Genomic DNA, 17,929 nt, shown 5'->3' with positions numbered 1-17,929 from the left:
TGCTGTGTCCGTTTCACGACCGTGGGTTAAGGGCAGGAGGACGATCCTCCCGAGCGACGATGGGTGGAAGTGAACCCCCCCCCCCCCCCCCGCGCGAAACATCCTAACCCAGATCAACAAAGTGTAGATCAGCTTGGAATCCCAATGACATATAATCAGGAGTCGCGGTACTTTCTCTACCCCATAGAACATCACCGCCAGCTACGGTAGAGGTGGCTACGCGACTGATGCAACGCAGAATCTCCCGTTGCGCGTCCTGAAGCCTGAAGAGTGCTAGATGCAAAAGGCTGACGGAGACAACTTTGAACCCATTTCTCGTGATACTTGACGATAATGTCATCAAAGAGGCCTTATGCACTTGCCCAATTGCAACACTCTGGCAAGCCATTAGCTGAATGGTGGAGGATACCTTCCATGAACGGGATAGCAACGGTGTCGTGGCGACATTCCGTATTAGTACTAGGATCAAGCCCCCCAGTTCGCAAGTTTCTCTTTTCCAAAGATGTCTGCCACGGACACGAGGCTTTGCGCTTTCAAGACAAGACGCGGCCCCCACAGCGATGGCTTGTACGCTGAATGTGCAGGAGTCGAATCAAGGCACGAGAACATGGTAAGTAACCGACCGGCTCTGTTCCGCTCCAAGGGAAGTTCAGCTGCAATTGATAGGCCCCTGATGTCTTGCGTCGCATGCCTCGGCCCAATACCAGGGTGATGATGGCTTGCGTCCGGGGCCAATCCTGGTGCGAGAGGGGCGATTTCGTCCGCACAAGTTCGACTTGCAGGGGCATTAGTTCATAGTGCCTCTGCAGCTATGCAACCATCTTGTATGGCAGGGATAGCTTCCTGCCAAACCCGGCAAATGGCCCTGGGAACTGACGGAATTCGTTATCTAGATGGGACAAAGGCCTGGATGCAACCCCAGCCCACCGCGATCGGCGAATCAGCGGCTGCAGAAGACTGGCGGACTGCCGCACCGGCTAGCACCGATAAGGGAGGTCGGATGCCCATTTGCCGACCAGGTCTGCGATGCCCGGCACCCCGTTCAACGGCTCTCTGACAATCTGTTCTTGGCAGCTAGTTATGGTGATCTTGCCTGTTTTCGCAGTCAATATCCGACGCCAGCGCATGTCGCGCGCGCGTGCCGAACCGTCTCACGGAGCACGAATAGCGAGAAGGACGAGTGCAAGAGCGGGCATTCCACGGGCAGCCGGACGCGCACGCACACAACTTGCCTGAGGGCATGGAAGGTAGCATCTTAAGGGGCATGGTGCAATGCGCCGAGGCACTCAAGCCCTGGCCAGGCGGTGCGGTCTTGTGGCCAGACATGGAGCGCGACAGTCTTCCTTCCTGTTTGGGTGAAGCCGTGCTGATTCGGACGTGGTTCGAATTACTTCGAGACTCGAGGTTGAAGCCGATATAAGAGTGCGACCGCATCTCATGGGTTTTCCCAGTTCCAAGACGCCAAGGAAGCTTGTCTTCTCTCGTGCTTCAGTATCTTCCTAGTCTGGCCTAGTCGAGTTCCTCGCAGCTTCTCCAATATCACCCTGTACCTGCAGAGCGCACCATTGCCAAGATGATCTCGTCCAGCCCTCTTATCTTGACTGCCATTCTGGCCGGTACTGGCGCTCTTGGCTCAGCCCTGCCCCCCAACGCCAAGGTCGGTACCACGGTCCTGAACCGGGATGAGGGTACTTCAGGCCGTGCTTCGTTGACGCAGATCCGCAACCCTAACCATGCGTTCAACGGAGCACTGTCAGTCTACAAGACATATCTGAAGTACAACGCTCCGATCCCGCAGTATCTGAAGGACGCCGTTGCCAACTTCACCCTGTCTCGCCGAGACACCGGCAGCGCCACGACGACGCCCATCGACTCGTTTGACAACGCGTACATCACGCCCGTCTCTATCGGCACCCCTCCGCAGACCTTGAACCTGGACTTTGACACTGGCTCATCTGACCTCTGGGTCTTTAGCAGCGAGACCCCAAGCTCGGAGAGAAATGGCCAGAACATCTATGACCCTGGCAGCAGCAGCACCGCAAACCAAATGTCTGGCTACACCTGGTCCATCTCGTATGGCGATGGCAGCTCATCCAACGGCGATGTGTACCAAGATCAGGTGACCGTCGGTGGCCTGACCGTTGCCCAGCAGGCGGTTGAGTCCGCCCAGCAGGTCTCCTCATCCTTCACTAGCCAGAGCGCCATTGACGGGCTTCTCGGCCTCGGCTTCGACAGCCTGAACACTGTTTCTCCCCAGAAGCAGCCTACCTGGTTTGATAGCATCAAGCCCTCTCTTGACGCGCCCCTCTTCACTGCTGATCTCAAGTACCATGCTCGTAAGTTTTTGTTTCTGTTGTGTAAGTAATCTGGCGACTGAGACTGAGATGCAACTCTAGCCGGCACATACAACTTTGGTTACATTGACAGCTCTGCATACACTGGCGACATTACTTACACCAGCGTCAACACCAACCCGGGCTATTGGACCTTCACCTCGTCCGGCTACGCCATCGGCACGGGATCCTTTTCCAGCTCCAGCATCAGCGGCATCGCTGACACAGGCACCACCCTGCTGTACCTGCCCACCAGCATCGTGCGCGCCTACTACGCCAAGATCAGAGGCTCTTCTAACAGCAACACCTACGGCGGCTATGTCTTCCCCTGCAGCGCAACCGTGCCCAGCTTCACCTTTGGCGTCGGCTCCGCCAGGATCACCATCCCTGGTACCTTCATCAACTACGGCCCGGTGCAGACGGGCAGCTCGACCTGCTTCGGCGGCATGCAGTCCAGCTCCGGTGTCGGCATCAATATCTTTGGCGACGTTGCTCTCAAGGCCGCCTTTGTCGTCTTCAATGGCGGCTCGCCCCCAACTCTCGGTTGGGCCTCCAAGCCTCTATGATCTGTTTATCAAGACATAGTCATAATGACAGTTTTCTGGATTTGAGCGAAAGCCTGGACAGACGAAACACTGCGTGTTGGCTTCTGATGATCTGTTTCAACTCGGGCGACCTTTCCAGATAGCAGATAGCTCATGAGGTTCAATAGAAGACACTGAAGAGATCACTGTGTGTACTTCGTAGTTTCTATGTTGGCATGGTGTTTAATAGTTGTGTAGTGAAATTTTGAACCTGGTAAATACTCTCTGATGCAATGCTATTAAATCTAGCTTACCAGAGATTAAAGGGGCTAATTTTATTGCAATTCGAAGTAGCACGTAGAAAAGCGAAATTAGAGATTTTGCCGAGACGGTCTACTGTTTCCTGACGGCGTGGCAGTTGAATCTGTTGAGGGAAGGTATCCTTCGAATCCCAAGTGCAAACATATGGGGGATTTTGACCTGAAATCGGAAGTCCATGGAATTGGATGGCTGTTGCAGGGCGGGTTCCAGGCTGCAGTGCATGGAGGGGTTTTCAGAAATAGAGCAGCGCACACAATGAGTATGCCCCTGATGTTGGTCGTTTTGAGTCTATCGACGGACTCTGCCTTGGCAGCGCAGTGGTATCACAAGGTACAAAGGTACATAAAGAAGAGCTAGCTTATGAGCTCCAAAAGTGGTACAGTGCTTCCATGATCCTCACACTAGCTCATAACATCGGTAATATCACATCCAGGGCCAAAACCAAGATTGGCCATAAACAAGGGATCAACATCCAGGTCGTCCGTGGTATCGATAAAGGCAAGATCGTCGAGGATAGCATCATAGTCTAGACTGGCGCCCTCTTCGAAACCAAATGATGTAGGTAGGTGTCGGGATGGAGGCTCAATGGGAGCACCAGACAAAGACGCGCGCATGCCCTCGTCAGTCTGCAGAACCGGGGGCATGTTCGAGATGGCCGGGTCAAGGTTCACTGCCGAGTTCGGGTACTGCCGAAATAGATAATGGCCGTGCTGCACAGATTGATCCCCAGAGGAAGCCTGGTGCGGCTGTAGCGAGACCATAGAACTGTCGTATAGTGAGGAAGTTGGTGTCGGAAAGGGTATTGATGTGTCCAGTAATGAAGAGCTGGAAGTAGTTACAAAATGTGAATGGGTCCTCGGGTTCGGCAGGGCTAGTCGCGGAGGATATGGAGGTATATCGGACAAATGCTCTGTAGCATGGTCGGGGCTCCTCCAAGTCGATGAGAACAGTATTCGCAGGGTTTGCAGACGTTCCATATCTACTTCCTTTATATTGACGCATTCTTCCATGGACAAGAGTGAAGATAGACACGCGGTAATGAGAGGAGGACTGCCGCAGACGCCAAAGCGCGCCTGGAAGGCTCCGAGAGTCTCCAATAGAAGCCGCACCGGGGATGTATCGGGGCACCCGAGAACTGTTTTTGCCCACAGATAAAGTATCCTCAGGATGTATAATGAGGGCGCGGCAGCAACGGACTGTCTATCCATGGAAGGCGTATTGATGAATCTGGCCAGAGGCGATGCAGCATCGATGGACTGCTCCAGCTCTTTAAAGAGATCGGCCGGTCGATTTGAGCCAGCCTCGTCTTGCTTACCGGAGACGATGCTCTTGTTAATGACCTTGAAGATCTTGTAGAGCTGGCTAAAAGTGCTCGCCCCAAATGCCGGATTACGCGCCAGCCTTGACTGTTGGTCGCTCGAGCCGAAGCCATCGCAAGGGGCCCACGGTTCCCACTCGTCAAGGTCATCGTCTAACGCAGGGATCAGAGTCGTGAGGTACTCGGTCCTGAGGTGCGGCGGCCTGCCGTATCGCACCGAAACAAATGTATCTAGGATGAAGCATGCCATCAAGGCGGCTTGCTGTTTCCGATCCGACTCCCCACGAGACTCCTTGTGCCAACCGACCTCGATGAAGACGCGCACTGCAAGTCCAACCAGTATCCACGCTGCGGTCATGTTTTCTCGCCCAATGTTCACAAGCGTAAGGAGGAGCACTGCCCTGGCGTGCTGTAAGCGGAAGGGACCATCTTCGCCAGGAATCAGAGATCTGGCAACGGCGTAAATCTGGTTGGGCGATGTGGAGCCCGTATCAGGGGTCTTCGGCCAGCTCGGCTTCGAGCTGGCGGCGTCTTGGAGAGACCCCAAGGCCAGCGCACTCCAGATCTCCGCATGGACTGCATTTGCCGGGTCGCGTGGATCAATAACAAGTTCGTCCTCGGAATAGAGGTAGCAGGCCTGGAAGACGTCTTTCTTCTCCAGCAGCGGGAGCCAGGAGTGGGTGTAGGAGAAGTAGACATCGAGGAGGCGCCAGTGATTTGGCGGCAGTCTCAGCCGTATGGGTTGTTGTTCAGGCTGTGAGACCGGGGCAGAGTCAAGGTGGCCAATCTTGAAAGTCGAAGAAGCGTGATGATGCCACATGCCCTGGGGACTGACCGTGTCTAGTGACGTCGGCGTGCTGCCAAATTGATCGAGGCCGACGGCCGGCCGATGTTCAACTTCATTTGTCTTCGCCTCCTCCTCGGCTCCGCTTCCCTCTGCCGACTGTAGACGTTGGTCATCACCCTGTATAGGTCCAGCATCTCCAGACAGGACTCGGTCGATGGCTTTGTGCACTCTGCTCGTATCCCAGCGCTTCTGTAATCGGTCGGTGCCCTCGGCGGCCTGTCCCGTCAGGAGCATCTGCCCTTCGCCTCCCTCCCGCGCAATGAACGCGCTGAGAGTCTCTTCCGTGCCGGGCACACGGTCAAAGAGCCAAGCCAACGAGATCTCCAGAGTGCGGATATAACCCGTCTGGACACCTCTCTTCTTGGGGCTCTTCTTGTAGGTGCAAGCACGATTCTGCGACACGCAGGGAAAGCAGAGTGGCTGGATGCCATCGCACTTTTCTCTCGCCGCGCGGCACTGATCGCAAGCCCTGGACACCCTCTGGCGCTTTGTCGTGGATGCCATTGAGGCATTTGCGCTCTGTGCCGGGCTGAGCGACGCTGCGTTGTCAGCCTCGGGCGCGCCGCTGGCTGTGACAGGCTTCCGCTTGGACGGCATTGCGTATCACCAAAGCTGGCGATGGTCCGCGCGCGATGAGGCTGTCGCGCCGCTGAATCGACTCTCATGAGAGTGGCAAAGATGCATCTGCAAACCAATGCACTCTATCATGAGCACGCCCTCGCTATCTCCAGCTCGAGCAGCATCAGCTTTTGCATCTCTCCAATTCATCAAGGGCTAGACCATGGCCGCAAAAGTGGACTGGGACGGACCTAGTGTCCCTTAGTAATTGGACACTTGCCATTGTCGCCGAGTCAGAGCGTGGGTTTTGCTCATCTTCCCCCACACGATGCTTTGGCCTAGTGGAGTATCACGCCCGGAATGGGGTATGAAAGGGGATAAACACTTATCCAGTGCGATCCCCCACCTCCCGAGGTCTCGGTATGTTGTGTGGATATGTGGAGGGAGGAGGGAGCTGGCGGGAGTCGCAAACACTTTGTCGTCGAATAAACCAACCCCCAGTTTGGATGGCTCGACATGATGCCAGACTTTGAGCGCGCGCTGTGAAGTCAGCAATCACGGTTGATAACTATGTTTATGCGACGAAGGATCCCGACCTCTTTTTCTCGGTAGCATCTCTGCGCTGCAACAACAGCATGCTCTAGCAATGACGTCCGCTGTCGCTGGTGTCAAGAGGCCATTTGCGGCGATGGCCGTGGCCGAACTGGACGGACGGCACGCGACACCCGGCACTTCGCGAACGAGCCCTCCTCGGAGGAATACTTCGCAGCAGGATCTCTCCAAGAGCCCCCGAGCAAGGCCTGTAGAAAAAGGTGCGCGTGAACCCCACGACCCCGTGCATGCCGCGCGTGCACAAGCTGCGTCTAATTCCGTTCCGGTGTAGTGAAGCTGGCGACCCCAAACTCATCCCCTCCTCTGGCGATACCCACGTCGATTGACGCTGCGCACATCTTCGAGCCCGATGTCTCGATTGTCCTTACCGGCATTCGTGGAGCGGGCAAGTCCACACTCGCCATCATCGCCTCCACTGCAATGAACCGGAAGGTGATCGACTCTGAGAAAGTATTCCAAGAGGCGACGGGCTTGTCAAGCTCTGCATACAAGAAACAACATGGCGGGGTCCAGTGCAGTCGGCGCAAGACTTCTGTGCTACGGGAGATCATGGTGGCACATCGGAAGAACGCCATCATTGTGTGTTCCTGGATGGAAAGAGAAGTGCAGGCCGTCCTCCGGGAGGCCACTGCCAACAGCCCGGTCCTCCTCATTGTGCGCGACCCGCAGGCCATCCACGAGCACTTGAAGGTGCCCGACGACTCCAAGTTCCGCGACCTACTCGCGGCCAGTGGCTATGTCTTTAGGAGATGCACGCAGTTTGAATTCTTCAACGTCTCCGAGATGACACAGGCGAGACCATCGCACGCGGCCCAAAACGCAGCTACAGCAGAGCAGTTTGGAAGCCGGGCTCCTCCACCATATCTGGCACTCAAGCGAGCCGAACGACATTTCCTCCGGTTTCTGTCTCTCATTTTCCCTTCTGGAACGATACCCTTCTTCGAGTCTGCCTTCCCACTCGCGGGAATCCTCACCGAAGATCGTCTATTCACATCTGCGGTCTCTGTCCCGTTCTCGTCACTCATTTCCCAAGGCGTGAATACGGAGGAGATCGAGACTGGCTCCGACGCCATAGAAATCGTGATCGACGACCTGATACGCAAGAACCTGCCACAATCGCGCGACTTGGGCCAAACAAGCCCCCCGAACGCGGTTGAGATCAGCCATGTCCTCGGCCAAATCAGGAGATCTACTCTCATACCCGTCCTTTATCACGTCGCCGTCACCGAAGCCATACTATCAAACGAGGTTCTGAGGGCACTCTACCTCTCTTATGTCTGTCATGGATTTAGGCTGGCTCCTGAATACATCTCTGTGGACCTCCGTCTTGACGAAACTATTCTTGCGCACGTCTGCCGCATGAAGGGCAACTCAAAAATCATAGGCGACGTCCAAGAAATGAGAGCGGATAGCCCTGGCTGGAAGTCATCCTCTTGGGTCTCTTACTACCGCACGGCGCAGAGGATAGGCTGTGACCTAGTTCGCTTCACGCGGCCGGCGTCGGAGATCACGGACAATTTCGACATTCGACACGTCCAAGCTGCCGTGGACGCAGAAGACGGTCCCAAACTGCCTTTGATTATCTACAATACCGGGTTTCTCGGAAGAACATCTGCATGCTTCAATCAGATACTCACGTCTGTGGCACCAGAACCTCACGCGCAGGACAAGTCGAGCGGAAACGAGCTCACGGAATACATGCCGCCCTCGATTACGGCAGTGCAGAAGACGCAGGCGCTCTACTCGTCCTTTGTCTATGACCCCATGAACTTGTTCGTCATCGGAGCAAATGTGGACTACAGTCTATCTCCCGCCATGCACGGTGACGCTCTTCAAGCGTTGGGGATACCTTGCACATACCACCCACGCTCCACCAACTCCGTCAACGTTCTCCTAGAGATGGCTCAAGATCCACATTTTGCCGGTGCCTCACTTGGTTTGCCATACAAGGTCGAGGTGATGCACTTGCTAAAGTCCATGAGTATCCACGCGAGGGCCATCGGAGCCGCGAACACTCTGATCCCCATGCGCTACATCAACGAAGACGGGAGCGTACCCAAAACCCCTTTGCTATTCAAATACCAGAATCGATCAGGTCCTGTAAAGGGCCTCTACGGTGAGAATACCGATTGGATCGGGATGCGAGCGTGCATCCGGCGAGGCTTGTCGCCAGCAAACGCTGTAAGGCCCAGCACTTCTGGGCTGATCATAGGAGCTGGAGGCATGGCGAGAGCTGCGGCATACGCCATGCTACAGCTTGGCGTCAAGAACATTGCAGTTCTGAACCGGTCCATCGATAAAGCACAGGCTTTTGTCGCACACTTCCAGAAATTGCTTTTGGAAAAGGCCATACCTCTCTCGGGTGAAACTGTGGATGGCGACACCAAGTTCCATGTCATTGAATCCCTAAGCCATCCGTGGCCGGCCGACTTTAGACACCCGACGATCATCATGTCTTGCATACCTACAAAGAGCAACGACGAGAATCCGCCACCCGACCTCATCCTTCCCGAGGACTGGCTGAGCAACCCTACTGGTGGAGTTGTAATCGAGCTAGCCTACGAAGTTGTGCGCACACCTTTATTGAGTCAAATCAGAGACAACGCACATCGCGGTTGGGTAGCCATGGATGGCCTGGACACGTTACCAGAGCAGGGCTTTGCTCAATTCGAACTGTTCACTGGTCGGCGAGCTCCACGCAGCGTGATGCGTCGGGCGATTCTCAAAGCAACGGGTGGTGACCAAGGGCGGTCTAACTTTGCGCAACTGCAACTTGCAAGCGACTCTTGATAGTAGAGCATTGGATTCAGGGCATGGGAAGCAAGCATCATAATGGCGCGTCGTGATATGGCCCACGTCCCAGGGTGGCCATAATACTCAATAACATAGAGATATCCAGTTCAATACATATAGGTCTTCCTGTCCGAGGGATGTGATCATGTTGTGCTGTGAAGTACTATACTCATAGTTGGCTCTTGCTATCGCGACAATCGAAGGCCTTTCAAGCGAAACTATCTAGCTAGGTATTTCGCAGTAGCTCTAACCATTTCTATACAAATCCGTGTATACATATGCTTGAATGTAACAGAACGCTGCAAATGAATAGATCGTCACCCTATCGACGAATATGAAAGCGGTCTAAACGTGATAATTATGAAGTGCACAATGCTGACCACCCGCTTCTCCAGCCTAGGGCCCAGGGCTTTAAAGCCGTGATTTCCGGGCCAGTTCCTTGGCTACCGCCTCCCGTACCAGTTCGGTGGGCAGCTGGCTTGTATCCAGGCCAGTCCAGTACTTATCCTGCTCTAGGCCCTGCCAGATCAGGGCTTCGGTCCCAAGAATGACCTCCCACCCCTCGTTTTGGGCAAGAGCCCAGATCTCGGTGTACGGAGTGGGGTTGTAGCACATCTCCAACAGTACGCCCTTCTTCTCCTTCCGCAGCATGGCCTCGAGGATACTCCGTGCCAGCTTCTCAGCCTCTGTCCTGGGCGGAAAGTCCGGCACGCAAGCGACGGATGCGCCAGGTCCTTCAAGAGCCTCAGCCTGCTCGACGGATTCGACGTGGATCAGGCCCTGTCCGTAGCCGCGATTCGCACACTCGGCAATCACGGCATCGACTTCGGACTTTTCACGGTTGATGATGTAGATGTCGGTGACGCCCAGCCACTTGCGCAGGGCGTAGACGGCCGAACGCGCAGCGCCGCCGCCGCCGATGACCATTCCCGGACGCCCACGTAGGGCTTCTGGAGAGGGGACATTCTTCAGGAAGGCATCTCTCACGCCGACAGTGTCTGTGTTTGCGCCGCAGAAGATCCGGCGGCCATCACTGGACTCGCGGACAAAGATTGTGTTGCAGGCGCCCACCTCTCTGCACTCGTCCGTCACCTCGTCAAGGTGTGGGATGATGGCAACCTTGTGCGGCATAGTGACCGAAGCTCCTGCTAACCGTTAGCACCCGTCGTCCACCGTGTTCAAAAGGGAAATCGCCTTGGACACCCTACCATAAAAGTCAGGGTGCTTGATCGCCTCGAGGAACAAGGGCATGTCCGTCGAGTCCAGCCGGAGCTGCTCCCACCGCAGGCTGAGCGCACCGTAGATTGTCTGGTGAAGCATGGGGGACATTGAAGCCGCGAGCTTCTGGCCAAATAGGTAGCCGTGTTTGTCTAATTGCTCGATTTCCTTGGCCGGAATAATCGACGTCGTCTCGGTGATCGACATGGCCGCTGACATGGTTTGCGCTCCGTCACTGGATGAGAATGGGATGGATGGCTAGCAGGGTGCTGTTCGCAAAGCGCAACCGGTGTTGATGGTCTCTTTGGCGATCGTTTGAAAAGAACGAAACCCAAGTAATAATTATGAGATCCTCCACAGATTGAGATCATAGGTTAGGCGTCCACAACTGTGTTTTCGGAAGCACCGCCCGGGCCCCATCGTTCCGGCTAGCTGGGCATTTACAGTATGAGGAGGACAGGCCTCCTGTCGAGGAAAAGCATTCATTCTCTGACTAAGTCGGCAGGTCTGCGGCGCCTGTCCGACACCCCGACCCTAACCCATCAATCGAGGATGGGCTTGCGGGGTCCGGTTGCCCACGCCCTGTTGCTGCTCTAAGCGTTTATCCGGCACTCCCTTCGCCAATCCACACCACCAAAAACTGCAGCTACATCCTTGGATAATCTGTCTTCCGGCTTATGCGAGATAATCACTTCTGGCACTCGAGGGCTCTGCCGCTTATCTTCGGTCTCCTGACGCGGAATACACCCGGAACGTATTCCATCCTCTGAGAATACGTCAGGGAACATGGCATATTCGGGCATGCCCAAGCTACCCTGGGATAAGTAAGGTCATGTGGTTAATAGATCCCTCATGGACTTTATCTCTTTAGATATTCCCTTGAAACTGTCGCCGGTCATGGCCAAGTACCAGAAGTTCCTTCGAATCTGTTTTCCTTGAACAAACTGATATCTTCTTTAACTCATCCCGTACTCTCACAATTCACCGAATATCCACCAAACATGCCTTGCAAACTCGCGATAAGCTCCATGTCCCTGGGTCGGTGCTTCGCTGGCCACTCCTTCGAGAACAAGCTCGACATGGCCCAGAAGTACGGATATCAGGGCATCGAGCTATTTTACGAAGATCTCGTCGATATCGCCCAGAAGAAGTGCAATGAACCCTTTTCATCAGATGGTCCTTCCGAAGGTTCCCAGATGGCCGCCGCCCGAGAAGTCCAGCGTATATGCCAGTCCAGAGGCCTCGAGATCGTATGTCTACAGCCTTTCATGCATTACGAGGGCCTTGTGAACCGAGAACAACACGGCCGCATGCTGCGAAAGTTCGAACTTTTTATACGCCTTGCCCACATCTTAGAGACCGACATCATTCAGGTTCCTTCCAACTTCCTTCCCGCGAGCCAGGTCACAACAGACTTGGACCTCATCGTGTCAGACTTGCAGCATGCAGCTGATATTGGCCTGAGAGCCTCGCCGCCCATCCGTCTCGTATATGAGAGTCTCTGCTGGGGTACACGAGTGGACACCTGGGAGAAGTGCTGGGATGTCGTGCGGCGTGTTGACAGGCCTAACTTTGGAATCTGCCTAGACAGCTTCAATATCGCCGGGAGGATATATGCAGACCCCACGTTACCGACAGGACGCACACCTGACGCTGATGCCGCGGTAGAGAAGTCCATGGCGCGGCTGGTCAAGACTGTCGACGTGAGCAAGGTCTTTTATGTGCAGATCGTCGACGCTGAGCAACTGCAAGAACCGCTCGTGGCTGGCCACAAGCTCTACGATGCGGATCAGCCGGCAAGAATGAGCTGGTCTCGTAGCTGCAGGCTATTTTATGGCGAGGAGGACCGTGGTGCGTACCTTCCCGTCAAGAAAGTGGCGGACACCATCTTCCACGGGCTCAAATTTCAAGGTTGGGTCAGCCTGGAGCTGTTCAACCGGAGAATGTCCGAAGAGGGTTCGGAAATCCCGGAAGAACTTGCCAGGCGCGGGGCAGTATCCTGGAAGAAGCTCGTGCAGGACATGAAGCTGCAGACCAGAACTTCAGAGCCCGTACGTATTTCAGCGTCTTTGTAAGAAGTAAGCGAGCGTGAAAGCTTGATCGGGTGGCTACTTTTACCTCGCATCAACCAACATAAGTGTCTATTTTTCTATTTCTTTTTTTCGTTGAGATCCATGGGTCCGCCAGATAGTGTAGCTCACTTATTCACAGAAATATTATAGTGGTAGTAATCCATTCTGTGACAATAACTTTACTACAGCCCCCCTCTTCATATGCCTTCCCACGAAGCTGAGGAGCTACAGATGACGGCAACGGCTGCAGAAGCCGCTGTATTTCCCTCACCCTTCATGAGCATCAACAATCATCGGCAATAGAGCCTTAAAGTCCCCTTTCTACAGCGCCATGAGAGCAAACAACTCCCAGCTTATGATCTTGTTGTCAAACAGTAGATAGAAGAAGTCACAGCGTACTGAAATCTAGTGCAGAGAACCAACCGAGCTCTCTCCCATAACTATAAGACATGAGCAACAGCATTAGATCAAGAAAGAGAGAGCACAGACTTCATTGGTTCGGCTTGTTTAGATCTACTGCTCGTCGGGAAAGCTTGGCATTCCAACTGTCTCAACATCAATGACAACCCCTTGCTCCTCAAGATGCCTCCGCAACTCATCATAAGGAACATCTTGGACATCGGTATTCTCTTTCAGAGCAATGTCTATAGCATTTGCACATGCCTGTCCGATCGCGTAGAACTGGTGCTCAAGTCGCACAGCGCCTAGTCTTTGTGTTAGTTTTGCTCACCCCGACATGATGTCTAATTACAACTTACCATATCCAACATGCGATGAGCTTGGGCAAGTCGCTGACAGGACATTGATGGCCTCTGGCCGCCTCGGTACCAGCGCCCGGTATGCAATCCCAAAAGGTCGCCACTTGTGTCCATCCTTGAAGATGAATCCTTCGTTGTGCGGTTGGCCGTCTCGAAGCACTCGCCGAACGCTATGAGTGTCGGTGGGCCAATACGCGACGGCAACGGGATCGGAGACCTGCGGCTCGCCCCCGTCCCTAGAGGCCGTATGCTCGGTGATGATGTAGTCTGATACCATGCGTCGAGCGTCGCGGACGTAGAGCTGTCTAGGGAAGCCGTCGTTGTCGGGAAACTCGTCACGGCAGTAACCGAAGCGTGCCCACTCTCTGCGGTACTTCTCCTGCAGAAAGTCAATTAGTTAGAACACGTGTTCCATACAACAGATAAGGTTATGGGTGGGCCCTTACCGGCACAGCCTCGTCGTTGGCAAAGAACCACATGAGTCCTTTCGTGAACCTCGTCGTCTCCTCCAGGATCTCCCTTCGACGTGCGTAAGATGCCACAGGCCAGTCGTCGTTCATACCGACCAGGTCAGTGGCCAGTGGGGCCTCGGAGCCGATCAGGTCTGTCTTTCTGTTAGGAATCTTGATTGTCGGCTTGTACATGTAGCCACCGGCTCTCAAGAAGCGTCTGTGCAACTCAAAATGCCCAGGATCATAACCCTCTGGCTTCTCGAAAGGAATCCTGTTGGCAGGATCATCGGTGATGGGAAGCCGGTAAGAGAAAGACTGCAGATGAAGATCTCCATCGCCCGGGTGGCCAAATGGTTCTGGAGAGATACCGTACAATAGGCCACTTGATGGGTCGCCGATACAAACATAAGGATCAACGGGGAGGTCTAGTTGACGATATGGAGTCTCGTCGCGAATGCCTGCTAGCGACTCGTTGAAGGTACATCGAGATTCGCGACCACTTGTGGTGGTAACCCCAACAGCTGCCAGCAGGTCGCCTTCGTAGGATGCTTCCAGGAAGGCCTGGCTTGGCTTTAGTCATTCTTTGCATAGAGATGGGGTCCGAGGTGGGACTTACTTGTCCAAATATCGTTTGCCCATTCTCCAGGGTAATAGCCTTAACTGTAGAATCATCTTTCTGGACACCGTTCTCCTCTGCAAGTGAAGACTATGGAAGAGAATCAGAATCCAGTCAACCCACGAAGATCTGGCTGGAATGGAGCTTTGAAGATTTACCTTGATAATATTGATAGCAGAGTGCTCAGCCAGCCAGCCTTCAATGATTTGCTCGGCAACACGAGACTCGAATCTCCAAACATCCGGGTCTCTCAGCCTCTTCGACCTGACTTCTCTGAGCCTGTCGAGTCGGCCATAGTGCTTACTTATACGTTCGTGTAGTTCCAGGTTGAGACCTCCCAGGGTAGTGCTGTTCTGGAATTCGGGCTGGTTGTCGATATCAGAACCTCCCAGACCCTCAATTTGAATACCTCCTATACCAACAAAAGGTCACTCTTGAGCTCTGAGTTAGTGATAAGATTCTTATTCATACCTATATGTTCATGGGGCGAGACCAGTGCCACACTTCGCCCAAGCCTTGCCGCCTGGATGGATGCTGCTACGGCAGCAGACGTTGAGCCGTAGACAACCAAGTCAAACTCCTGGGGTGCCATGCTTCCCAATCGTGTTGCGTCCAATCGTGGCTCCGGCTAGGCTTAAGAATTCACAGGGATAGTTGACGAGACTAGTCGGAATCGGCTCTGTAAATCAGGGTGAATGACTAGCTAATAAGGAAGCGTTATTCAACGTTCAAGCAAGCCTGTGGCTTGCGCACCAATGGCGCGCTACTGAACGTTCGGCCGCCTTGGCGTTTGAGGAGTCTTGCTTGGTACTTGATGATGGCTGTCTCGTATGGTCATTACGGTTGAAAAATAATCTGTCTCCAGCCCGGAACCTCTAGTGTTCCGTCACTGGTTCTCTAATGGCGTATGCCTTAGAAAGAAGCTGCTCAGCGGCGGATGTCGGCACTTAGTCCGCTCCACGAAAAAATTCCTCCTGTGGTGGTGGAGCTCAACAGGGCGAAAGGCCGGTGTCGCTCTCTAGCGATCGGGGAAAACAGCGACGCAAAGGCTGTCTAACCTTCCTGCTATCGCGCTAGACCGAGCCAAAGAGAGAGGCATCTCTGTCGCTAGCGGTCAAGCTCCTTCAAGTTGAGGCGATCACCAGGTATTCTGAAGCCCGCTGGTGCTTTGGAAAAGCATTTTTCAGGCTGCTATCCACAATATTTCTTCTAAAGCTCATAGGCGAAGTGACAGGCAGAGATCGCGGAAAAGAAATACCAATTATTGCCTTAGTCTTCCCCGTTCATGCCTCCGAGTTCTCCACGGCTGAGTTCCGGAGCTTCTCCCCGGGACCGGCGCTGGAGAGTGTATCCCCAACCAGACTGGGGGATACCTCCAGCTTTACTCCACTTGTGATCCCCGCGGCTGGGACTCTGACACCGGCGGCGCTAGACTAGGTATTCCCAATAAGATACAAAAACCTGCCAGAATCTGACATCGCACCGGATTTCATTCTCCTACCCGTATCTCCCCCCTATTCGCATTGTAATCAGTATTGTGCGCATAGAGATTTGGAAAGGCGAAGATTCACGCTGAGTGAGCTAATCTTTGACAAGAACATTCGTCGTCACTTACACATGGCTGGCGGTCGAGGTACCGTCTTTGTCGGCAAGGCCGCCTTCAAGACGGCCACACCTCAATTGATGATGATCTGTATCGTCTATTCTCTTGGTAGTGTCTTCTTCGGATAGTAAGTGTGGCAGATGGTCCCTCCCATCAGGTTGCTTGACTTACACCCCTACAGTGATAGCGCCTCCTTCGGCGGTGTTCAAGCCTTCTCGCCTTTCATCAGAGAGTTTGGCTCGTACAATGCGACGACCAAGAAGTACGCCCTCCCCGCGCCCACGACTTCTCTGATGAACAGTCTGCCGCTCCTTGGCAAGTTCCTTGGTACCATCGTCGTCGGCCCTCTGACCGAGAGGTTTGGCCATCGCTATACCATGGCCCTGACCTGCCTCATCCAGATCATTGGCGCCGTCAGTATGTTGTACACTGCCGCGACCCGTGTATAAGAGATGAGCAATGACTAATTAGCATCGACTCTACAGTCCAGGTGACCAGCCATGTTGCTCCTCAGTTTATTGTGGGACGTCTCCTTGTCTACCTTGCCGTTGGTCTCGTCGAGAATGTAAATCGATACTTGAATTGTGCGATCCAATTCCTCAGTACTAATACGAGTCACCAGGTCGTCCCAACTTACCAGTCCGAGATCGCGCCTGCTGCCCTCCGTGGGTTCTTTGTCGGCTCCATCCAGCTCTGTCTGACCTTTGGCTCTTTGATTGCCGGCATCGTCAACAACGTAATGGCCAAGAGAACCGACAGCACCGGCTGGCAGATTGCCACATCGATTCAGGTTGTTCCCCCTATTCTCATCCTCCTCAGCCTCTACTGGACGCCGGACTCGCCCAGGTGGCTTGTCTTCAAGGACCGCAGTGACGACGCCCTGAAGGTCCTACGCAGGGTCCGCCGCCGGCAAGACGTGGAGGCCGGTGTCTGCGAGCTGGAGATCGCTGCCATGCGTGAGGATGCCGGCGCTACCACTGTCAAGGGCCCCTGGAAGGATCTCATCAAGGGCAACAACCGCCGCCGGACAAACATTGCCTGCTCCATCATGAGTCTGCAGCAGCTTACCGGCGTGACCTTCTCCAGCTCGTACGGCCCTACTTTCTACAAGTCTGTCGGCCTTGGCAACATGGCTTTCGCCTACGCGGCCATCAACAACGGTGTCTCGGTGGTCACTGCCCTTATCGCCATGGTCATCCTCGATCTCTTTGGGCGTCGCAGCGTTACGCTACATGGTTGCTGGACGCAGGGGGTTTTCCTGCTGCTGATTGGCGTGCTCGGGTCCAAGGCCAACCCCTCCACGAGCGACACGGGCGGCATGGTTGCGTCGTTCATCATCTACGCCGCTATCCTGCACGCTTCATTGGGGCCCGCTGCGTACATCACTGCCGCCGAGGTCGGAACCGGGGCGCTTCGGGAGAAGACCATGGCTGTGTCGACTGCTGTCAATGTCATTGTCAGCTTCGTCGTTGTCTTCACAACGCCATACCTCCTCAAAGACCTCGGCGCGAAGCTCGCCTACCTGTGGATGGCCTTTTCCTTCGCCGGTTCCGTGTGGGTATGGTTCTCTATGCCTGAGCTCAAGGTATGTTTTGTTTGTTTTTTGGGCCCGTAAGAATCTTTTGCTTTGCGATGTACTGACAAACCGTTCCTTGGTAGGGCCGTAACCTAGAGGAGGTCGACCAGCTGTTTGAGGCCAATATCCCGGCGTGGAAATTTACCGACTACGAAACTACTGGTCTCACCCACGACGTTTCGGCCATGGAGCAGGGCATATCTCCCAGCAAGATCGCCGGGACGGTCGAGCTAGAGGAGATCGGCCCTCAGCAGCAGGAGACCCAGCCGAAGAATTGATCTTCTTTGGCCGGCCGCGCACGGGACAAACATAAACATGGGTTTTGGAC

At 54.4% G+C, this 17,929-nt stretch overlaps 7 protein-coding genes across 7 annotated transcripts; 4 read left to right on the top strand and 3 right to left on the bottom strand.

The window, feature by feature from the left end:
* Window positions 1–1,573: 1,573 nt before the first annotated feature.
* On the top strand, window positions 1,574–2,899 carry E0L32_011190 (uncharacterized protein; the record flags this gene model as incomplete). The annotated part of the gene is made up of 2 exons (XM_031133892.1): window positions 1,574–2,336; window positions 2,397–2,899. The coding sequence occupies 2 exons, from the start codon at window positions 1,574–1,576 to the stop codon at window positions 2,897–2,899; spliced, it is 1,266 nt and encodes a 421-aa protein (XP_031000828.1).
* Window positions 2,900–3,579: 680 nt separating this feature from the next.
* Window positions 3,580–5,940, bottom strand: E0L32_011189 (uncharacterized protein; the record flags this gene model as incomplete). Its single annotated transcript, XM_031133891.1, has 1 exon — window positions 3,580–5,940. One exon carries the CDS (start codon window positions 5,938–5,940, stop codon window positions 3,580–3,582), a length of 2,361 nt encoding a protein of 786 aa, XP_031000827.1.
* A 607-nt stretch (window positions 5,941–6,547) lies between these two features.
* E0L32_011188 (uncharacterized protein) lies at window positions 6,548–9,303 on the top strand (the record flags this gene model as incomplete). Its single annotated transcript, XM_031133890.1, has 2 exons — window positions 6,548–6,713; window positions 6,785–9,303. 2 exons carry the CDS (start codon window positions 6,548–6,550, stop codon window positions 9,301–9,303), a joined length of 2,685 nt encoding a protein of 894 aa, XP_031000826.1.
* Window positions 9,304–9,717: 414 nt separating this feature from the next.
* On the bottom strand, window positions 9,718–10,743 carry E0L32_011187 (uncharacterized protein; the record flags this gene model as incomplete). The annotated part of the gene is made up of 2 exons (XM_031133889.1): window positions 9,718–10,454; window positions 10,515–10,743. The coding sequence occupies 2 exons, from the start codon at window positions 10,741–10,743 to the stop codon at window positions 9,718–9,720; spliced, it is 966 nt and encodes a 321-aa protein (XP_031000825.1).
* Window positions 10,744–11,525: 782 nt separating this feature from the next.
* Window positions 11,526–12,599, top strand: E0L32_011186 (uncharacterized protein; the record flags this gene model as incomplete). Its single annotated transcript, XM_031133888.1, has 1 exon — window positions 11,526–12,599. The coding sequence occupies one exon, from the start codon at window positions 11,526–11,528 to the stop codon at window positions 12,597–12,599; it is 1,074 nt and encodes a 357-aa protein (XP_031000824.1).
* A 510-nt stretch (window positions 12,600–13,109) lies between these two features.
* On the bottom strand, window positions 13,110–15,014 carry E0L32_011185 (uncharacterized protein; the record flags this gene model as incomplete). The annotated part of the gene is made up of 6 exons (XM_031133887.1): window positions 13,110–13,300; window positions 13,355–13,733; window positions 13,801–14,367; window positions 14,423–14,512; window positions 14,581–14,834; window positions 14,894–15,014. 6 exons carry the CDS (start codon window positions 15,012–15,014, stop codon window positions 13,110–13,112), a joined length of 1,602 nt encoding a protein of 533 aa, XP_031000823.1.
* Window positions 15,015–16,039: 1,025 nt separating this feature from the next.
* Window positions 16,040–17,879, top strand: E0L32_011184 (uncharacterized protein; the record flags this gene model as incomplete). Its single annotated transcript, XM_031133886.1, has 5 exons — window positions 16,040–16,152; window positions 16,207–16,442; window positions 16,511–16,590; window positions 16,648–17,610; window positions 17,685–17,879. The coding sequence occupies 5 exons, from the start codon at window positions 16,040–16,042 to the stop codon at window positions 17,877–17,879; spliced, it is 1,587 nt and encodes a 528-aa protein (XP_031000822.1).
* Window positions 17,880–17,929: the final 50 nt, after the last annotated feature.

Source organism: Thyridium curvatum (genome assembly GCF_004353045.1).
Source record: "Thyridium curvatum strain D216 chromosome Unknown NODE_100_length_135046_cov_87.379998, whole genome shotgun sequence".
NCBI lineage: Eukaryota > Fungi > Ascomycota > Sordariomycetes > Thyridiales > Thyridiaceae > Thyridium > Thyridium curvatum.
The sequence above is the reverse complement of the archived record's forward strand: the minus strand, read 5'-3'. Positions and strand labels throughout refer to the sequence as shown.